This window comes from Ovis aries, chromosome 7, assembly GCF_016772045.2.
Source record: "Ovis aries strain OAR_USU_Benz2616 breed Rambouillet chromosome 7, ARS-UI_Ramb_v3.0, whole genome shotgun sequence".
NCBI lineage: Eukaryota > Metazoa > Chordata > Mammalia > Artiodactyla > Bovidae > Ovis > Ovis aries.
This window is the reverse complement of record NC_056060.1, coordinates 59,200,431-59,219,933: the sequence shown is the minus strand read 5'-3', so window position 1 is coordinate 59,219,933 and position 19,503 is coordinate 59,200,431. Positions and strand designations below refer to the sequence as shown.

Below are 19,503 nucleotides of genomic sequence, written 5' to 3'. Positions count from 1 at the left end.
TATTTTAGGTAGAGAGAAGATTTCCTTCAGCTATAAGTCATTACAAAGGGCAAGTTTATGTGAAATTCAGAATTGTGCCTGAAAGCAAACACAAAAAAGATAAGAATAGTATTATAGTTATTTCTAAATCCAAATACACTTAAATTTTGGGGGGCACAATTTATAAAAAATCCTGTATTGTCTCATAAGGCACATGAAAGAAAAAAGGTATATGAGTGTAGTGTTAGAAAGCTCAAAAATATGTAAACACAAGATGAATTTTTCCTATGAGCAGCAGATGGAAGGAGATGTCTGATATTGGCATAGCATCAGTTTTATCTGACCACCATGGCTTTGTAATGTGCGCCCTCTGGAGGGTAATTATTTCCTCAAGTAAGGATACTTTCTGGGAAGCACCAGCACTCAGTCTAACAAATTTAAGATCAGTTTTGCTCCACATATGAAATTCTTTGGAACACTTCTCTTACAAATAAGGTCAAATTCTGAGTAGTGAGTAAAGTTCATAATCATTCATTCACTTCTTCACTTTGTAATTCAGGTTTGGCTATAATAAAACTGATTAAAAAAGCAATTAATAAATAATGAACAAGCCAAGTGGACACATCAAATCATGCTGTGATAGTGATGGCCTCTGAGCCAGGCTCTGAAAGCTAAATGGGAGTTTGCATGCCAGACAAAAAAAAGAAAGGGGAACAGAGGAAGAGCAGCCATGAAACTGTGACACGAGGCACTGAACAGCTAGGAGCAGCCATACTGCTGGAACCTAAAAGTCCTTACTGACTCTGCCTTGAACATACCATTCCTTTTTCTTTCTACCTCTCTTCACCTTGTTAAACACTGCATTATCATTACAGCTTAAGCGTCATCTGCCTCCTCAGGGAAGATGTGGAGTAAACAATCCTAGCTAAAAAACCTACTCACATACTCTACACCTTTGGAAATCAGTTCTTCTCTAGTAACTGTTCAATAATATATGGGAATAGCTAGAACCAGAGAATCACTTTTCTGCAACCTAAATCTTCAGAATGCACTCCTGAACTCAGAAGTAAAATATAGTTTCTTAGCCAACACATTAGGGGAAAAAATAAAAATGGCCCAGGACCTAAGAGGTAAGTAGAAAGCTGAGAGGTACACATGGAGTTGCCAGAAGGTTAAATTCAATTACTGAACTGATTATAACACAGTTGAAGAAAGTAATCTTTACATTTCCTACCATGTCTGAAGGCCTCTTGTAGTTCAAGACTGACTACCTGCAACTTCTGGCACCGCCTGGCTCCAGAATAATGCTATTTCTAAACTCTATAGGAACTCCCCTGAATCACTACGATTGAGATAAGACTTAATCCCGCCTTCAACATTTTGCGAATACGTTCTTTTGGTTTTTCACATTATATGGATTAAGAAGTGAAATGTATACTATTTTTTGCACAACTGCCAATTCAATTCTTAAGTGTTGTTGCTGGAATGGATAAATACATGAGAACTGGCACAACTGATACATTACTGATTTGCTTCTTATAATTAGGTTATGATCTGCAACACCATGTTGCAGCCTCCGTGACACCACTAACCTGTCATCTGCAGCTCAGTAAATCACATACCTCAATACGAACTGAACTACAGCAAGCTATTTAGTTACCACACTGGCATGATTTTTAAACCGAAGATATGTTGAGAAGTCTTTAGAATAATTCTGTTGTGTAGAATATCTATTATATATTATTTATGTCTACTGTTTACTGGAGAAGGAAATGGCAACCGACTCCAGTATTCCTGCCTGGAGAATCCCATGGATGGAGAAGCCTGGTGGGCCAACAGTCCATGGGGTCGCAGAGAGTCAGACATGACTGAAGTGACTGAGCATGTAAGCATATAGTGTTTACACTCAATGATAATGATCTTTAGTATAAACCAGTAATTAAATGTGTTCAACAAATGAAAATGAAGTCTTTCTCCTTAAGCTATTCATGGTCTGAGACAGATATGCAAATCAAACACCAATATAATACAACAGAAGCAGTAACAGAGACACATACTAGGTCCAGTGGTGTATCAGGAGTAATTAACTACTCTTGAGTCAGTTAGAAGGAAAAGTTACCTCAACCAGGTCTAAAAGTAAGAATGCATTTTCCCAGGGATGATAAAAAGCACTGAAACAAAACAAATATGCAAAAGCATGGACGCGTCAAACAGCATTGCATATTTAGAAGAGCTACCAGTAGTCTGATTGGGCTGAAGCACAGGATGCATGTAGAGCTGATGAGAGATAAACTAGTATCAGACAGGGGAACAGAACTATATAGGTCTAGCAGAGTTTATATCAAATGGGGACCCACTACAAGATTTTATAGAGAAATAACTAGATCTGTGTTTTAGGAAGAGCACTCTGGCAGTAAGGAAGTAGCCCACTGGATACTCTTACAACTGTTCAGCCAACAGACGATGAAGGCCTGATTCCAAGTAGTAGACCAGGAGAAAAGGGAGAGGACAGAGTAAGCATATGTGACGTTAAGGATGTGAAATAAAAGGACACATCACATGGGCACAAGAAAGGGAAAAAGTTATCCTTAATGACTACAGCCAATTTGGTCACACACAGTGACATTAGTCAAAACAGGGAATATAGGAAAATATTAAATATTGCTAAACCGAATTCCCTTATGTCAGATGAAGATACAATAGCTATAAAAGTATAAGTGAAATGCTTTTAAGAGAGAAACTGAAATTTTAAGAATGTTTTAATCAAAAATCAAAGAATTTAAGCAATATATGAAAAAGCAAGCACCTGAACAGTGTTAAAAGGGCTTTTAAAAAAATCCACTAAAGTGCACGTTAGCTCCAACCTATATAACTCATGTCCTGACATCTATCCAAAGCAATCTCTTAACCATCTATACCAACCGAATTTATTCTTCTTTTCCCCAAACATATGTTCTTTAAAATCTCTGCTTTGGCATAAACTGGTCTCTCTGCCCCGAATTCTAAACCACTGACCCTCCCAACAAGCTTCCCACTTTTCTCCTGTGATGATGTCCAGCCCTAACACTCCTGGAAATGCTGTATTCCTCAAGGCTCACCTTGTGATTCTTTCTCTAAGTCTTCTTAGCAAAATAAATTTTCTCCATAGTCACGCTTCTACACGACAGGCATATCTCTGAGGAACAGTTTTGTATGTATCTTGTTCCCACCTCGCGCCTTCCCCCACCTCCCCTGCCCCACCATGAGCTTCTCAAAAGCTGGAACTTACTTTTACTGATCTTGGTATCCCCAGAACCTGGGATATCACAAAATGCTCAGGAAGTGTTTGCTTAATTGAAATGAAAAGTTAGTGAATGTTTCAAAATAACACAACACAGGAAGGGGCAATTTTGACTCTATGTTGGAATCAAAAAGGGTCAATTTCCTAGTTCATGTACTTATTCTTTGTCTCTTGTCGACAGAAGTCTTAAGAAATGTGCTCAAGGAAATAGAAGACTCACCATTAACAATGCTTCGCAAGCCTTGATCATGTTTAGACAATAGATGCTGCACATCTAGTGCCAAAGGTAAAGTCTCAGTATCCTTAAGGACTAAATTTAATCCAAGGTAGCCATTTGTGGTTTAGCCATTAATAAAATTAACCAAACTTTAAAAAAAATTTTTCACTCAAGGTAATGGATCCTAATCTGTCTATGCTATACATTAGAACATTCTTTTATTTGTCCTAAACTTCCAGTTTTCGAATTAAATTTTCCAACAAGACATCATTAACGTCATTAGGCCTGGGCTCTAGTTTTGACATGCCCACTAATTTGTCATGTAAATTTATGTAAGACACTCACACTTGATGTTTCAGTTCCTCTAGGCACCCCACTCCAGTACTATTGCCTGGAAAATCCCATGGATAGAGGAGCCTGGTAGGCTGCAGTCCATGGTGTCACTAAGAGTCGGACACGACTGAGTGACTTCACTTTGACTTTTCACTTCCATGCATTGGAGAAGGAAATGGCAACCCACTCCAGTGTTCTTGCCTGGAGAATCCTAGGGACAGGGGAGCCTGGTGGGCTGCTGTCTGTGAGGTTGCACAGAGTTGGACATGACTGAAGTGACTTAGCAGTAGCAGCAGCCTGTCAGTTATGAGGGTGGAACCCAACAGGAAGTCTCTAATTCTTGCTGAGGGTCATGCGTTCCTTTCTGGGGTGTAATACACAAGCACAAATTTACTCTGTTGGATAGTCACACTTTACAGATTTATATTAGGGGTGAAGAATCTTAATTTATCTTATTCTTAGCACAAAAGAGCGATCTCCCATTACTTATGGAAGATCTTATAATGGTATCCTTATCATTAGTCACCCTTATTTGAACCTCTTTGATTTCATCATATAGGGTACACCTATGAGGTAATGCGAGAGGCCTTTTTGAAAATGTACCCAAACTTAGATTTCAAACTAATCTTCTTTTAAACAGTAACTTTTAAGAGGTGGTCAATTATTCTAATTATACTGACATGGATTATTAAGTAACGCTTCTGAAATTTTTAAGGAAACTAACTTTATTAGATGCTTCCAACTTAAAACAGCATCATCCGAATTTGGGGGCTCAACTCATTTATCAAACCTGACTTGGAATTTTTGACACCTACAGAATAGAGAAAACCTGGCTATTGCTGAAATTAAAAAAAAAAAAAAGCCACATACCATTTAAAATAGCAAAAGAAAACAGGTCAAATCCTCATCAACAGAGAACTGAGTAAATAAACTTATGGTACATCCACACAGTCAATGCAGCTATAAAAAAGAAATAAATAATCTTTCGACATATGTCTATGGAATAAGCTTTAAAATAAAAAACAAAGTGTAGCACAATATATTTAATATGTTAACTCTGGTTTAAAAAGGGGGCAGGGGGATAAAAATCTGTATTTGATTACCTATGGGAAGGAATGGGAATTGGGCAATTGAGGAACAAAAATGGAAAGGGAATTTTATTTTAACATTTCATGTTTTTGAACCATGTGCATGTATTACCTATTTAAAAATGCTAGATGCCTCAGGTGCTGAAGAATTCCAAAAAATTTTAAACGATGACAAAATCACTGTCTGGCCCCTCAAGATCATTTGTACCCTAAACACCACCCTCTCTCTTCTCAGCAATAAAATACAGACTCACTCTGAAAAGTTTGCAAGAAATAAACATTTTAATTTTCCTGACACTTTTCGTATTTTGTTCTATATTTTTCCCACCTAGCAAAACAAATAAATTTTACTGCCACCCAATAACATTGTAATATGGATTACATATCTATAGTAGACATGTGTTCTCTGTGTGCACAGCAATGGTGACTGATCCTTCCTCTCTTAGATGAGGATTTCCAAACACAGCGCTCCTCTCCCACAGAGGGCAAGCAATCTATCCTCTCTCTCTACAGTGCGTCAGTGGTTCACAGAAGGCCCAGAGCTAAGGTGCCTCCATAGAAGTTCTTCCTAGGGTTTCACCGCTAGAGTTAGCAAGGAAGACCCTTTGCCTTTGGGGTTATAATACTAGGAAGATAACACATTATATCATAAGATCTTGTGACATACTATGAAGGCGATTAAGCCAATACAGTGAGGAAGGCAGCCCAGGAAGAGAGACAAAGGCAGAAAAAGACCCAGCATCGTTATCTGAGTTGTGACTCCTGTTACATTTACACTTCTTGGTGATGTGAGCCAATATACGTTCTTTACAGTTCAAGATGATTTGACATGTATTCCTGTCCTCTCCTTCCCTACACGCAAGAGTCCTGACTAATTTACCAACTTTTTCTTTTCATATCACTGAATATTCTTAAGAAGCATGATTTGAAATGCTGACATACTTTCCATCACATGGATATATTTCGCCAATTACTACCTCGTGAGTATTAATAGTATTCTCCTACTATTGATAACTTGGGGGGTGTTTCCAATTATTTACAATTAAACATGCCCTTTTGGGGGTGGGGTGGGGCAGCGCTGCATGGGTTGCAGGATCTTAATTCCCCAGAAAGTGAAAGTCGCTTAGTCTTTGCAACCCCATGCAGTTCATGGAATTCTCCAGGGCAGAATACTGGAGTGGGTAGCCTATTCCTTCTCCAGGGGATCTTCCCAACTCAGGAATCAAACCGGGGTCTCTGACAATACCGGCAGATTCTTTACCAACTGAGCTACGCGGGAAGACCATGGATCAAACCTGGGCCTGCGGCAGTGAAAGCGCTTAGTTCTAAACATTGGACTGTTATGTTCCTTTCAAAAGCCTCAACTGTATAATCAAATTTTGTTACTGTGAAGATTACATTCAGAATTCCAAATGTGTGTACAGCAGAAAGAACACTGGCCCAGACCACAAAAATCATATTGTTTGTAAATCTATTCTTAAAGATCCCCAACATTTTGTCAAGCTGTAAGTGACAGAGACAACAGTCTCAGAATAAAATAACCTATAATCTGCAAGCTCCTTATACGCACAATGGATGACATCAATGTCTTAACACACAAAACCCTGAAGCTATTTTTTTTGCCCTGTGCTGTATTAAGTATTAGTCTCTCAGTCCATGGGATTTTTCAGGCAAGAATACTGGAGTGGGTTGCTATTTCCTTCTCCAGGAGATCTTCCAGATCCAGGGATCGAACCTAGGTCTCCTGCATTGCAGGCAGATTCTTTACTGTCTGAGCCACCACGGAAGCCCTAGGAATCTACTACTTTTTCAAAGTATTCATGTCAATTAAAAAATCTTTTTAGAAAACAGAAATGTTAAATTTTAATTTGCTAAACCATGTTCTAAGGTTCCTTATAATATGACATTATTTGTCTCAACTGTGACAAATAGATTCTGTAAGATACCTTGTAGCTAAGGCTCTTCTCTACCTCTCTCCAAAAGAAGTAAGTTTCTAGGGCATTAAAACAGCTATCTGTTAAGCCAAGAATAACAATAGTAATAAACATTTATTCACTAATCACACTATAACCTGACTGCCAATGCAAGAGATGTAAAAGACATGGGTTCAATCCCTGTGTGGGGAAGATCCCTTGAAGGAGGGCATGGTAACCCACTCCAGTATCCTTGCCTGGAGAATCCCATGGACAGAGGAGACTGGTGGGCTGCAGTCCATAGGGCTGCAAAAAGTCAGAAGCGACTTAGCACTGGCAACAACAGTAATAAACATTCATTAAATAATCACAGCTATAAACCTAACCAGGATGATTATGGGGAAGGAAATGGCAACCCACTCCAGTATTCTTGTCTAGAATACTCCATGGAGAGAGGGGCCTAGCGGGCTTCAGTCCACGGGGTCACTAAGAGTTGGACACGACTGGGTGAGTCGCACATACACGATGACTATAATCAGGCTCATTGTTTGGTAATATACTTTAAAAAATGGAATTAGTCTATCTTTTCACCATTTTATTTTCCCCTTATAATAATGTTTTTCAAACATACAATGCTCTACCTATAATAGGAACTACTAAAGAATACTTTTTGCTATGAAGTCGCTCTGTCTTAAATCCTTTCTAAAAAAGACTGTTAGAAGTATTAATCAAGTTCAAGCTTGAATGGCTGGATTGTGTAATTATAACACAGTTTAACTCATCAATGGCCTTATAACTTAATGAATGACACGAAAGTATTTATTATTAGCTGTTATTATTAACACTATTGTATGTAAATCTGTAAAATTAACATTGAATTAACACATTTACCAGCACCATCTTCTCTCCATTCAGTGCTACATAAATTACTATGCTTAGAAAATACCTGCTTCTGCCTCAGAAATCAAAAGGATCTTAGACATAACAGATAAAGCATACTACATTAATTTCATGCTTGTTTCGCCTTCTTTTTTAACACCAACTTAAGTCTCTTTTCTATTAGCTCAAGAAGTGATTTCGGGTATTAAAATTTATCAATAGACAATTGATTCATGGGGTTGCAAAGAGTCACACACCACTGAGTGACTGAACTGAACTGAGCTTAAACTGAATGTATCTGTAGTTAGGCTACTCATGGCCCTCATTAACTTTTTCACTAAAATGAGGTGATGAACCATCCAACAAACAATACTTTTTTTTTTTAATAAAAAAGAAGTTTCCCTAAAACAGTAATTGATTCAGACTCTTCAAGTCCAAAGAAACAAAAAAGGCTCAGGCAAATATTAGAAAACAAAAACAACTCTTTTGGCAATAGATAAGCATTAAGTGGCAACCAGCCTTGCTTGATCTTTTTTAATGTATGTTTAAAAATTAATAAATATAGGTTTATAGTGGCTTAAGGAAATTAAGGAGGTAAAAAATAAGTTAATATGATATCTATGTAAGAGAGATATGAGGCAGGACTATTTAACAGAATGTTGGGGGGATCATTAATTATGTGGTTGCATAAAATCTCACCTTTTTGGGTTCAGAAATTAAAAAAAAAAAGAGGTTAAAATTACACATTCAGTTTTATATTGTACATGTGGTGTAAGCCCTCAAAGGCTGAAGAAACACAGCCAAGTTAAATCATTTATATTTAATTAAAACCCCTGCAAAAATGAACTCTGTACTTCAAGGGGCAGTAAGAGTCTCACTGCCATTTCTACATTACAGTCTCACTCACAATGCTAGTAAGTTATGTATTCAAAAAATTATTGCTTAGAAGAGATATAAACGCAAACAAGTAAAAACACAAACTGAAACTAGGTGAAACAGTTAAAAGAAACACTTCCAGAGTTAAGAAATACCTGTAATATACGTAAACATGTAATAAATAAAAACGCACGAAATATTACAAGTAACATTCTTGAAGGATTTAATGCACTGCCTAAAACTGACTTGGTCTGCACAAACTAAAATGTAAGGCAGAAATCTTACTACTAGCAAAACTACCTTTAAGAATTATCAGCACTACTGACTTTCAGGTGATAACAAACATTCCCCTCTCCTTTTTGCAAATGCTTTCCTTTAAAAGTGAAAGATTAATTAGAAACGACTATACAAAGAAGATTTACACTAATTCAAAATGATACATTAATTATCTTGAGACTTTCTGGCACTTAAAATATAAGATGAGCCAGACTTCCCTGAGGACCTACTTCATAACTTTACGATAATGCAGCATCACCATAACACACAAGAACCATGCACAAAACTCCCCCAAATAAAAAGCAAAGCCAAGTTGACGCTAATTCGTGGCCCAGATAATCGTTCTTAGTTCCCACACAATGTTTCTGAATATCAACTTGAAATGTTAGTGAATTTTTAAAGACTTGTAAGTCCGTTCATAAATTAAACCTTGAATCTTTAAACATCACCATTGGGTTGCATCAATTCGTTTTGTTCTACACTGTTGATATTTTAAACTCTGAATACTGGGAAATTTATAAGTCAAGAAAAAAGTCATTGAGTCAGTTCTCTCATACCACCCCACCTCTCAAAGCCCAAACAAACAAAAAGTAAAACCTCCTCCCCAACTTTTCTCTTTATACAAGCAGTTAAACTACTTTTCAAAAGCTAGCCTGGCTCTCAATTCTCTATTGCACCTTTACCTTATAACAAAACGGAGCCTGGACAAGACTAATTAAGCTCTGTTTCTAGATTCACAAGTGGCGTCAGGTCTGGGAGGAGGAAGGCCCCCTAGTTTTTGGACCCCTCTCCCAGCACTTCGCACCCTTTCAAGTATGAAGAAGAGGGAACAGGAAGACTGGGCCCGAAAGGGCAGGAGCCGGGGCCTAGACCACTGAACGGTCCCCAAAACGGCTCGCGCGATAAAAAGGAGGCAATGAGAACCTGACGCCGGAGGCCAGGGGTGTCCTCGCAAACCAAGGAAGCGCTTGGATTTGGAGCTCAACGCTCGGGACCCCCTTCACCGCCTCCTTTACCCTCCCTTCCCCCATGCTAGAGAAGCAGGGCGCGGGCCCGGTGCGGGAAGGGGGAGGAGGTAAACTCGTCCTGTCACTGCATCGGGAGAGGCTGGAAGGAGCACATGTTCTACGGGGAGAGGCCGCGGCCGCCCCTGCCCCGGCTCCTAAAGCCAGAAACCACCTCCAGCCCCAGAGTTCTGTTCCCTGCGCCTCACCAGGTCGTAGTCCTCCTCATCATCGCACATGAAATCATCCTCCATGTCAGACATCTTGGCTGGGACGGGGGGAGGGGGGAGGAGAAATTGGAGACAACCTCCTCCCACAATCCTCAGCGGCTCAGAGGCGTCACTCCCAGCTTCTCGCCTTCCCGACACTCTTAGAGGAGCTGAATGTTTCCTCCCGGAACAAATGAGCTCGGTTTTGAGAGGATTCGCTACGACGCTAAAAGCGATTGCACCGTGCCCCTCTTCCTGTGAGACTGTTGGTGCCTTAGCAACAAAACCTAGCAACTAGGGAATCTTCAAGTGCTTCGGGTTTCAGCTGAAGGGCCTTGGAAACCTTTCTCTCATAACGTGAGATTTCCAGCCTCCTGGGCAAGGGAACAGTCTCCTCCCTGCCTGGGACTCTGGAACCATTTCAGCCTGGTGAAAGTAAGAGGCAGTTTGGGACTAGAAGGCTTTCGCGGAGAAAAGTCTGACATGCCTATCCTGTGTGACAGGTAGTATTACTTTTGCCATGAGTACGGATGTGCATTTAACCCACACATTTTGGTGGGTGGTCCTGTGATGTTTGGAAACCTTTCAGCAGCACGGTTTACACGTAATGTTTGTTATATTTGTAGTAGGCAAAACAACTCTGTGGATATCCTAAATTAAGTATCAATCTATTGAGGTACTTGAAGTTTTATTCAGTTGTTCAACGAATTATAAATTAAACTTTATTGCCTATGGGACCAAAGTAAGGTAGCAGTTAACAACTGTTTTTTTAAAAAAATCATTATTGCTGCACAGCATCATCAGTAGAATTCGAAATATTAATAAAAATTGAAATTGACATGAAGGGAGAAAATACTGCTTTTCAAACAGCATTTTCCGTATAAACTTCAGTTTTGTCCACTTGAATTCACAAATTTTATATAGTTAACAGCACAGACATAATTTCGGATGCTTTTTTGCATCTAGTTATGTAACAGCATAGGACAATGTATTAAATATATTGTTGACAAGCATTATTTTAATAGTGGCATAATAAGCCTTTGGTTGAATGCAGTGTAATTTACTTAAGTGAAATGAAGTCTCTCAGTCGTGTCCGACTCTTTGCGACCCAATGGAGCCTACGAGGCTCCATCCATGAGATTTTACATGCAAAAATACTGGAGTGGGTTGCCATTTCCTTCTCTAGAGGACCTAAGCATGCTATTATTGTTATACATTTCGAATAATACAGTAATAACATTATTTTAAACTATTTTGGAGGGAGTATTTTTGTCACTAATTTTTTTTCTTAGGTAAAATTCCAAGAAGAGGAATTGCAAGCTGGATTTTTTTAGTTGTTGTTGTTCTGGCAGTTACTCAGTAAGTAACTGCTTTACTTTTTCTTTTTATTTTCCTGGCTGCCCCAGGATACAGAATCTTAGTTCTCTGACTGTGCTCCCTGCAGGGGAAGCATGGAGTCTTAACCACTGGATCAGTCAGGGAAGTCCCTGGATATATTAGTACTCATTTGCTTTTGTTTTTATTTTAATAATTCAAAAAAATTTTACTGGAGTATAGTTGATTTAAAATGTTGTGTTAGTTTCAGGAGTACAGCAAAGTGAACCAGTTGTACATATACATATATTCATAGTTTTTTTTTCCTCTTTTTCCATATAGGTCTTTATAGAATATTTACTCTAGTAGAGTTCCCTGTGCTATACAGCAGGTTCTTATTAGCTTTCCATTTTAAATATCAGTTCAGTTCAATTCAGTTGCTCAGTCGTGTCCGACTCTTTGCAACACCATGAATTGCAGCATGCCAGGCCTCCCTGTCCATCACCGACTCCCAGAGTGCACCCAAACCCATGTCCATTAAGTCAGTGATGCCATCCAGCCATCTCATCCTCTGTCATCTCCTTCTCCTCCTGCCCTCAGCATCAGAGTCTTTCCAATGAGTCAGCTCTTCGCACGAGGTGGCCAAAGTATTGGAGTTTCAGCATTAGCATCAGTCCTTAAAAAGAACACCCAGGACTGATCTCCTTTAGAATGGACTGGTTGGATCTCCTTGCAGTCCAAGGGACTCTCAAGTTTCTCCAACACCACAGTTCAAAAGCATCAATTCTTCGGCACTCAGCTTTCTTCACAGTCCAACTTTCACATCATACATGACCACTGGAAAAACCATAGCCTTGACTAGACAGACCTTTGTTGGCAAAGTCATGTCTCTGCTTTTGAATATGCTATCTAGGTTGGTCATAACTTTCCTTCCAAGGACTAAGCGTCTTTTAAGTTCATGTCTGCAATCACCATCTGCAGTGATTTTGCAGCCCCAAAAAATAAAGTCTGCAACTGTTTCCACTGTTTCCCCATCTATTTTCTATATCAGTTCAGTTCAGTTGCTCAGTCGTGTCCAACTCTTTGTGACCCCATGAATCGCAGCATGCCAGGCCTCCCTGTCCATCACCAACTCCTGGAGTTCACTCAGACTCACGTCCATTGAGTCAGTGATGCCATCCAGCCATCTCATCCTCTGTAGTCCCCTTCTCCTCCTGCCCCCAATCCCTCCCAGCATCAGAGTCTTTTCCAATGAGTCAACTCTTCGCATGAGGTGGCCAAAGTAGGGGGGTTTCAGCTTTAGCATCATTCCTTCCAAAGAAATCCCAGGGTTGATCTCCTTCAGAATGGACTGGTTAGATCTCCTTGCAGTCCAAGGGACTCTCAAGAGTCATCTCCAACACCACAGTCCAAAAGCATCAATTCTTCAGCGCTCAGCCTTCTTCACAGTCCAACTCTCACATCCATACGTGACCACAGGAAAATCCATAGCCTTGACTAGACGGACCTTAGTCCGCAAAGTAATGTCTCTGCTTTTGAATATGCTGTCTAGTTTGCTCATAACTTTTCTTCCAAGGAGTAAGCATCTTTTAATTTCATGGCTGCAGTCACCATCTGCAGTGATTCTGGAGCCCCCCAAAATAAAGTCTGACACTGTTTCCACTGTTTCCCCATCTCTTTGCCATGAAGTGATGGGACCAGATGCCATGATCTTCGTTTTCTGAATGTTGAGCTTTAAGCCAACTTTTTCACTCTCCTCTTTCACTTTCATCAAGAGGCTTTTTAGCTCCTCTTCACTTTCTTCCATAAGGGCGGTGTCATCTCCATATCTGAGGTTATTGATATTTCTCCCAGCAATCTTGACTCCTGCTTGTGTTTCTTCCAGTCCAGCGTTTCTCATGATGTATTCTGCATATAAGTTAAATAAGCAGGGCGACAATATACAGCTTTGACGTACTCCTTTTCCTATTTGGAACCAGTCTGTTGTTCCACGTCCAGTCCTAACTGTTGCTTCCTGACCTGCATACACGTTTCTCAAGAGGCAGGTCAGGTGGTCTGGTATTCCCATCTCTTTCAGAATTTTCCACACTTTACTGTGATCCACACAGTCAAAGGCTTTGGCATAGTCAATAAAGCAGAAATAGATGTTTTTCTGGAACTCTCTTGCTTTTTCCATGATCCAGCAGATGTTGGCAATTTGATCTCTGGTTCCTCTGCCTTTTCTAAACCAGCTTGAACATCAGGAAGTTCACGGTTCACGTACTGTTGAAGCCTGGCTTGGAGAATTTTGAGCATTACTTTGCTAGCATGTGAGATGAGTGCAATTGTGCAGTAGTTTGAGCATTCTTTGGCATTGCCTTTCTTTGGGATTGGAATGAAAACTGACCTTTTCCAGTCCTGTGGCCACTGCTGAGTTTTCCCAATTTGCTGGCATGTTGAGTGCAGCACTTTCACAGCATCATCTTTCAGGATTTGAAATAGCTCAACTGGAATTCCATCACCTCCACTAGCTTTGTTCGTAGTGATGCTTTCTAAGGTCCACTTGACTTCACATTCCAGGATGTCTGGCTCTAGGTGAGTGATCACACCATCGTGATTATCTGGGTCATGAAGCTCTTTTTTGTACAGTTCTTCTGTGTATTCTTGCCACCTCTTCTTAATATCTTCTGCTTCTGTTAGGTCCATACCATTTCTGTCCTTTGTTGTGCCCATCTTGGCATGAAATGTTCCCTTGGTATCTCTAATTTTCTTGAAGAGATCTCTCGTCTTTCCCATTCTGTTGTTTTCCTCTATTTCTTTGCATTGATCGCTGAAGAAGGCTTTCTTATCTCTTCTTGCTTTTCTCTGGAACTCTGCTTTCAGATGCTTATATCTTTCCTTTTCTCCTTTGCTTTTCGCCTCTCTTCTTTTCACAGCCATTTGTAAGGCCTCCCCAGACAGCCATTTTTCTTTTTTGCATTTCTTTTCCATGGGGATGGTCTTGATCCCTGTCTCCTGTACAATGTCACAAACCTCATTCCATAGTTCATCAGGCACTCTCTATCAGATCTAGGCCCTTAAATCTATTTCTCACTTCCAGTGTATAATCATAAGGGATTTGATTTGGGTCATACTTGAATGGTCTAGCGGTTTTCCCTACTTTCTTCAATTTCAGTCTGAATTTGGTATTAAGGAGTTCATGATCTGAGCCACAGTCAGCTCCTGGTCTTGTTTTTGACGACTGTATAGAGCTTCTCCATCTTTGGCTGCAAAGAATATAATCAATCTGGTTTCGGTTTTGACCATCTGGTGATGTCCATGTGTAGAGTCTTCTCTAGTGTTGTTGGAAGAGGGTGTTTGCTATGACCAGTGCATTCTCTTGGCAAAACTCTATTAGTCTTTGCCCTGCTTCATTCCGCATTCCAAGGCCAAATTTGCCTGTTACTCCAGGTATTTCTTGACTTCCTACTTTTGCATTCCTGTCCCCTATAATGAAAAGGACATCTCTTTTGGGTATTAGTCCTAAAAGGTCTTGTAGGTCTTCATAGAACCGTGCAACTTCAGCTTCTATAGCATTACTGGTTGGGGCATAGACTTGGATTACCGTGATATTGAATGGTTTGCCTTGGAGACGAACAGAGATCATTCTGTCATTTTTGCATCCAAGTACTGCCTTTCGGACTCTTTTGTTGACCATGATGGCTACTCCATTTCTTCTGAGGGATTCCTGCCCGCAGTAGTAGATATAATGGTCATCTGAGTTAAATTCACCCATTCCAGTCCATTTTAATTCGCTGATTCCTAGAATGTCGACGTTCACTCTTGCCATCTCTTGTTTGACCACTTCCAATTTGCCTTGATTCATGGACCTGACATTCCAGGTTCCTATGCAATATTGCTCTTTATAGCATCGACCTTGCTTTTATCACCAGTCACATCCTCAGCTGGGTATTGTTTTTGCTTTGGCTCCATCCTTTCATTCTTTCTGGAGTTATTTCTCCACTGATCTCCAGTAGCGTGTTGGGCACCTACAGACCTGGGAAGTTCCTCTTTCAGTATCCTATCATTTTGCCTTTTCATACTGTTCATGGGGTTCTCAAGGCAAGAATACTAAAGTGGTTTGCCATTCCCATATAGTGGTATGTATATGTCATTCCCAACCTCCCAATTTAGTCATTATTTATATTGCCATCTTTTTGGTCATAGTTCTTAAAAGTCATATTTATAGCAATAATACCGTCTACCTATAGAAAAAATTTTCCTTTCCTTCTTTTCCTCCCAATATTTTATAACAAGGAATTTCCAACATACTGAAAAAATTTAAAGAATTAGTCCAGTGAACATGTATATACCCCTAATAGCTTTATTTGTATGTGTGTAAGTGTTCCTAGAATCAGTTGAAAATATAATAAGATGCACATATCATTACATATCACTCAAATGCAGCTGTGTATTTCCTAAAAATAAGGACATTCTCTTATCACAACATCATTGTTACACAAGGAAAATTAATTATTCCCTCATGTCATCTGATACCCAGTGCATGTTCAAAATTCCCCTATTAAACATAGACTTTTAGAATTGAAAGAGCCTTTACTTGTATCACTTCAGTCTCTAAAGCTTCCCAAGCATGGAAATTAATTATAATTTTTCAGATCCCACACCAGAGATTCTGATTCAGTAGGTCTGGGGTAGAACCCAAGCATCATTCTTGTAACCTTAAAATAAAACAATCTCCCTGTAAGTCGTAACTATATATCCTGTTTCATCTAGGATAGCCTAGTCCTATTATCCCAGAATAATAATTACCAGCATCCATCACTCTCAAAAGTCTGTACAATAAATCACATGATTACTCTATCTGTAACCCATACTACTTCAGAAGAGAAAACAGAATCCCAAGGTGATTAAGAACTTTTTTTGCCCAGAGTAATCAGCTACATAGTTTTGCATTTTTAAGTCAGTATATTAATTCTGAAATGATCTATTAATCATGTGCATGTGATCAAATGAAATAAAACTGCATGTTTACAATGAATTTATTTGTATATTTTGGTGCCTTTTAATGTAATTCCTTACTTCTGCAATGTGGAAAAGTTATTCAAGAAATTAGTGACTAGGAGCACTAGGAAAAGTACAGCCACATTTTGAGTGTAATATTCTTGGCCTCCAAATTTCACACAGTTAGTCTGGAAATTTTCTGAGAGTAGTTGAAAAGGTTTTCACAGTGTTTAGCTCACTGCTTGGGTACACAAATGCAAATGAATATTTGTTGTAGAAATAAACATGTCAATTTTTCTATGCAGGCAATTCCTTTATATATATATGTCTACACATAAAAATCTTTTTCTATCCTCAAAACTTCATTTAAATATCATTTCATTCACATATCCCATCCTAAATACTTCGTACAGTTAAGCTATTCTCTTTTCTTGACATCAATTTTATTCAGCGGTAAAGTAAAAAGTGGAAGTCACTCAGTCATGTCGACCTGTTTGCAACCCCATGGACTGCAGCCTGCCACGCTCCTTTGACTATGGAATTATTCAGGCAAAAATACTTGAGTGGGTTGCCATTCCATTCTCCAATGCAACTTTCCAACCCAGGGATCAAACCCAAGTTTCCTGCATTGCAGGAAGATTCTTTACCATTTGAGCCACCAGGGAAGCCCCAAAGACGGATGGGTCATGACAGAGTTTGGACAGAATGTGGTCCACTGGAGAAGGGAATGGCAAACGACTTCAGTATTCTTGCCTTGAGAACCCCATGAACAGTATGAAAAGGCAAAATGATAGGATACTGAAAGAAGAACTCCCCAGGTCTGTAGGTGCCCAATATGCTACTGGAGATCAGTGCAGAAATAATTCCAGAAAGAAAGAAGAGACGGAGCAAAAGCAAAAAAAGCACCCAGTTGTGGATATGACTGGTGATTGAAGTAAAATCTGATGCTGTAAAGAGCAATATTGCATAGGAAACTGGAATGTTAGGCCCATGAATCAGGCAAATTGGAAGTCGAAAAAGGAAAAGGCATGAGTAAACGTCGACATTTTAGGAATCAGCAAACTAAAATGGAGTGGAATGGGTAAATTTAATTCAGATGAACATTATATCTACTACTTTGGGCAGGAATCCCTTCAAAGAAATGGAGCAGCCATCATAGTCAACAAAAGCATCCAAAATTCAGTACTTGGATGCAGTCTCAAAAATGACAGAACATCCTGTTTGTTTCAAAGGCAAACCATTCAATATCAAGGTAATCCAAGTCTATGCCCCAACCAGTAATGCTGAAGAAGCTGAAGTTGAATGGTTCTATGAAGACCTACCACACCTTCTAGAACTAACACCCAAAAAAGATGTCCTTTTCATTATAGGGGACTGGAATGCAAAAGTAGGAAGTCAAGAAACATCTGGAGTAACAGGCAAATTTGGCCTTGGAGTATAGAATGAAGCAGGACAAAGGCTAATAGAGTTTTGCCAAGAGAATGCACTGGTCATAGCAAACACCACTTCCAAAAACACAAGAGAAGACTCTACACATGGACATCACCAGATGGTCGACATCAAAATAGGCTTGATTATATTCTTTGCAGCCAAAGATGGAGAAGCTCTATACAGTCATCAAAAACAAGACCAGGAGCTGACTATGGCTCAGTTCATGAATTCCTATTGCCAAGTTCAGACTTAAATTGAGAAAGTAGGGAAAACCACTATACCAGTCAGGAATAACCTAAATCAAATCCCTTATGATTATACACTGGAAGTGAGAAATAGATTTAAGGAACTAGATCTGATAGAGTGCCTGATGAATTATGGTTGCAGGTTCGTGACATTGTACAGGAGACAGGGATCAAGACCATCTCCCAGAAAAAGAAATGAAAAAAAGCAAAATGGCTGTCTGAGGAGGCCTTACAAATGGCTGTGAAAAGAAGAGAAGCGAAAAGCAAAGGAGAAAAGGAAAGATATACCCGTTTGAATGCAGAGTTCCAATAGCAAGGAGAGATAAGAGAGCCTTCCTCAGTGATCAGTGCAAAGAAATAGAGGAAAACAACAGAATGGGAAAGACGAGAGATCTCTTCAAGAAAATTAGAGATACCAAGGGAACATTTCATGCCAAGATGGGCACAATAAAGGACAGAAATGGTATGGACCTAACAGAAGCAGAAGATATTAAGAAGAGGTGGCAAGAATACACAGAAGAACTGTACAAAAAAGAGCTTCATGACCCAGATAATCACGATGGTGTGATCGCTCACCTAGAGCCAGACATCCTGGAATGTGAAGTCAAGTGGACCTTAGAAAGCATCACTACGAACAAAGCTAGTGGAGGTGATGGAATTCCAGTTGAGCTATTTCAAATCCTGAAAGATGATGCTGTGAAAGTGCTGCACTCAACATGCCAGCAAATTGGGAAAACTCAGCAGTGGCCACAGGACTGGAAAACGTCAGTTTTCATTCGAGTCCCAAAGAAAGGCAATGCCAAAGAATGCTCAAACTACTGCACAATTGCACTCATCTCACACGCTAGCAAAGTAATGCTCAAAATTTTCCAAGCCAGGCTTCAACAGTACATGAACAGTGAACTTCCTGATGTTCAAGCTGGTTTTAGAAAAGACAGAGGAACCAGAGATCAAATTGCCAACATCTGTTGGATCATTGAAAAGGCAAGAGAGTTCCAGAAAATCATCTATTTCTGCTTTATTGACTATGCCAAAGCCTTTGACTGTGTGGATCACCACAAACAGTGAAAAATTCTGAGAGATGGGATGATACCTGACCTGCCTCTTGAGAAATCTGTATGCAGGTCAGGAAGCAGCAGTTAGAACTGGACATGGAACAACAATAGGAAAAGGAGTATGCCAAGACTGTAATGTCACCCTGCTTATTTAACTTATATGCATAGTACATCATGAGAAACGCTGGGCTGAATGAAGCACAAGCTGGAATCAAAATTGCTGGGAGAAATATCAATAACCTCAGATATGCAGATGATACCACCCTTATGGCAGAAAATGAAGAAGAACTAAAAAGCCTCTTGATGAAAGTGAAAGTGGAGAGTGAAAAGTTGGCTTAAACCTCAACATTCGGAAAGCTAAGATCATGGTATCTAGTTCCATCACTTCATGGCAAATAGATGTGGAAACGGTGGCAAGAGTGTC

General features: G+C 39.6%; 2 protein-coding genes across 3 annotated transcripts in view; one reads left to right on the top strand and one right to left on the bottom strand.

Moving 5' to 3' along the window:
- Window positions 1-10,120, bottom strand: part of COPS2 (COP9 signalosome subunit 2) — a 28,592-nt gene extending 18,472 nt beyond the window's left edge. For both annotated transcript variants that reach the window (XM_004010627.6, XM_004010626.5), the window contains exon 1: window positions 10,055-10,120. In XM_004010627.6, the coding sequence (XP_004010676.1) occupies window positions 10,055-10,108 (54 nt within the window). In that variant the 5' untranslated portion in view covers window positions 10,109-10,120. The remainder of the gene's footprint in view (window positions 1-10,054) is intronic.
- A 191-nt stretch (window positions 10,121-10,311) lies between these two features.
- The window catches only part of GALK2 (galactokinase 2), a 153,713-nt gene continuing 144,521 nt past the window's right edge, over window positions 10,312-19,503 (top strand). The window contains exon 1 of the mRNA XM_004010625.5: window positions 10,312-10,557. Within this exon, the coding sequence (XP_004010674.1) occupies window positions 10,538-10,557 (20 nt within the window). The 5' untranslated portion in view covers window positions 10,312-10,537. The remainder of the gene's footprint in view (window positions 10,558-19,503) is intronic.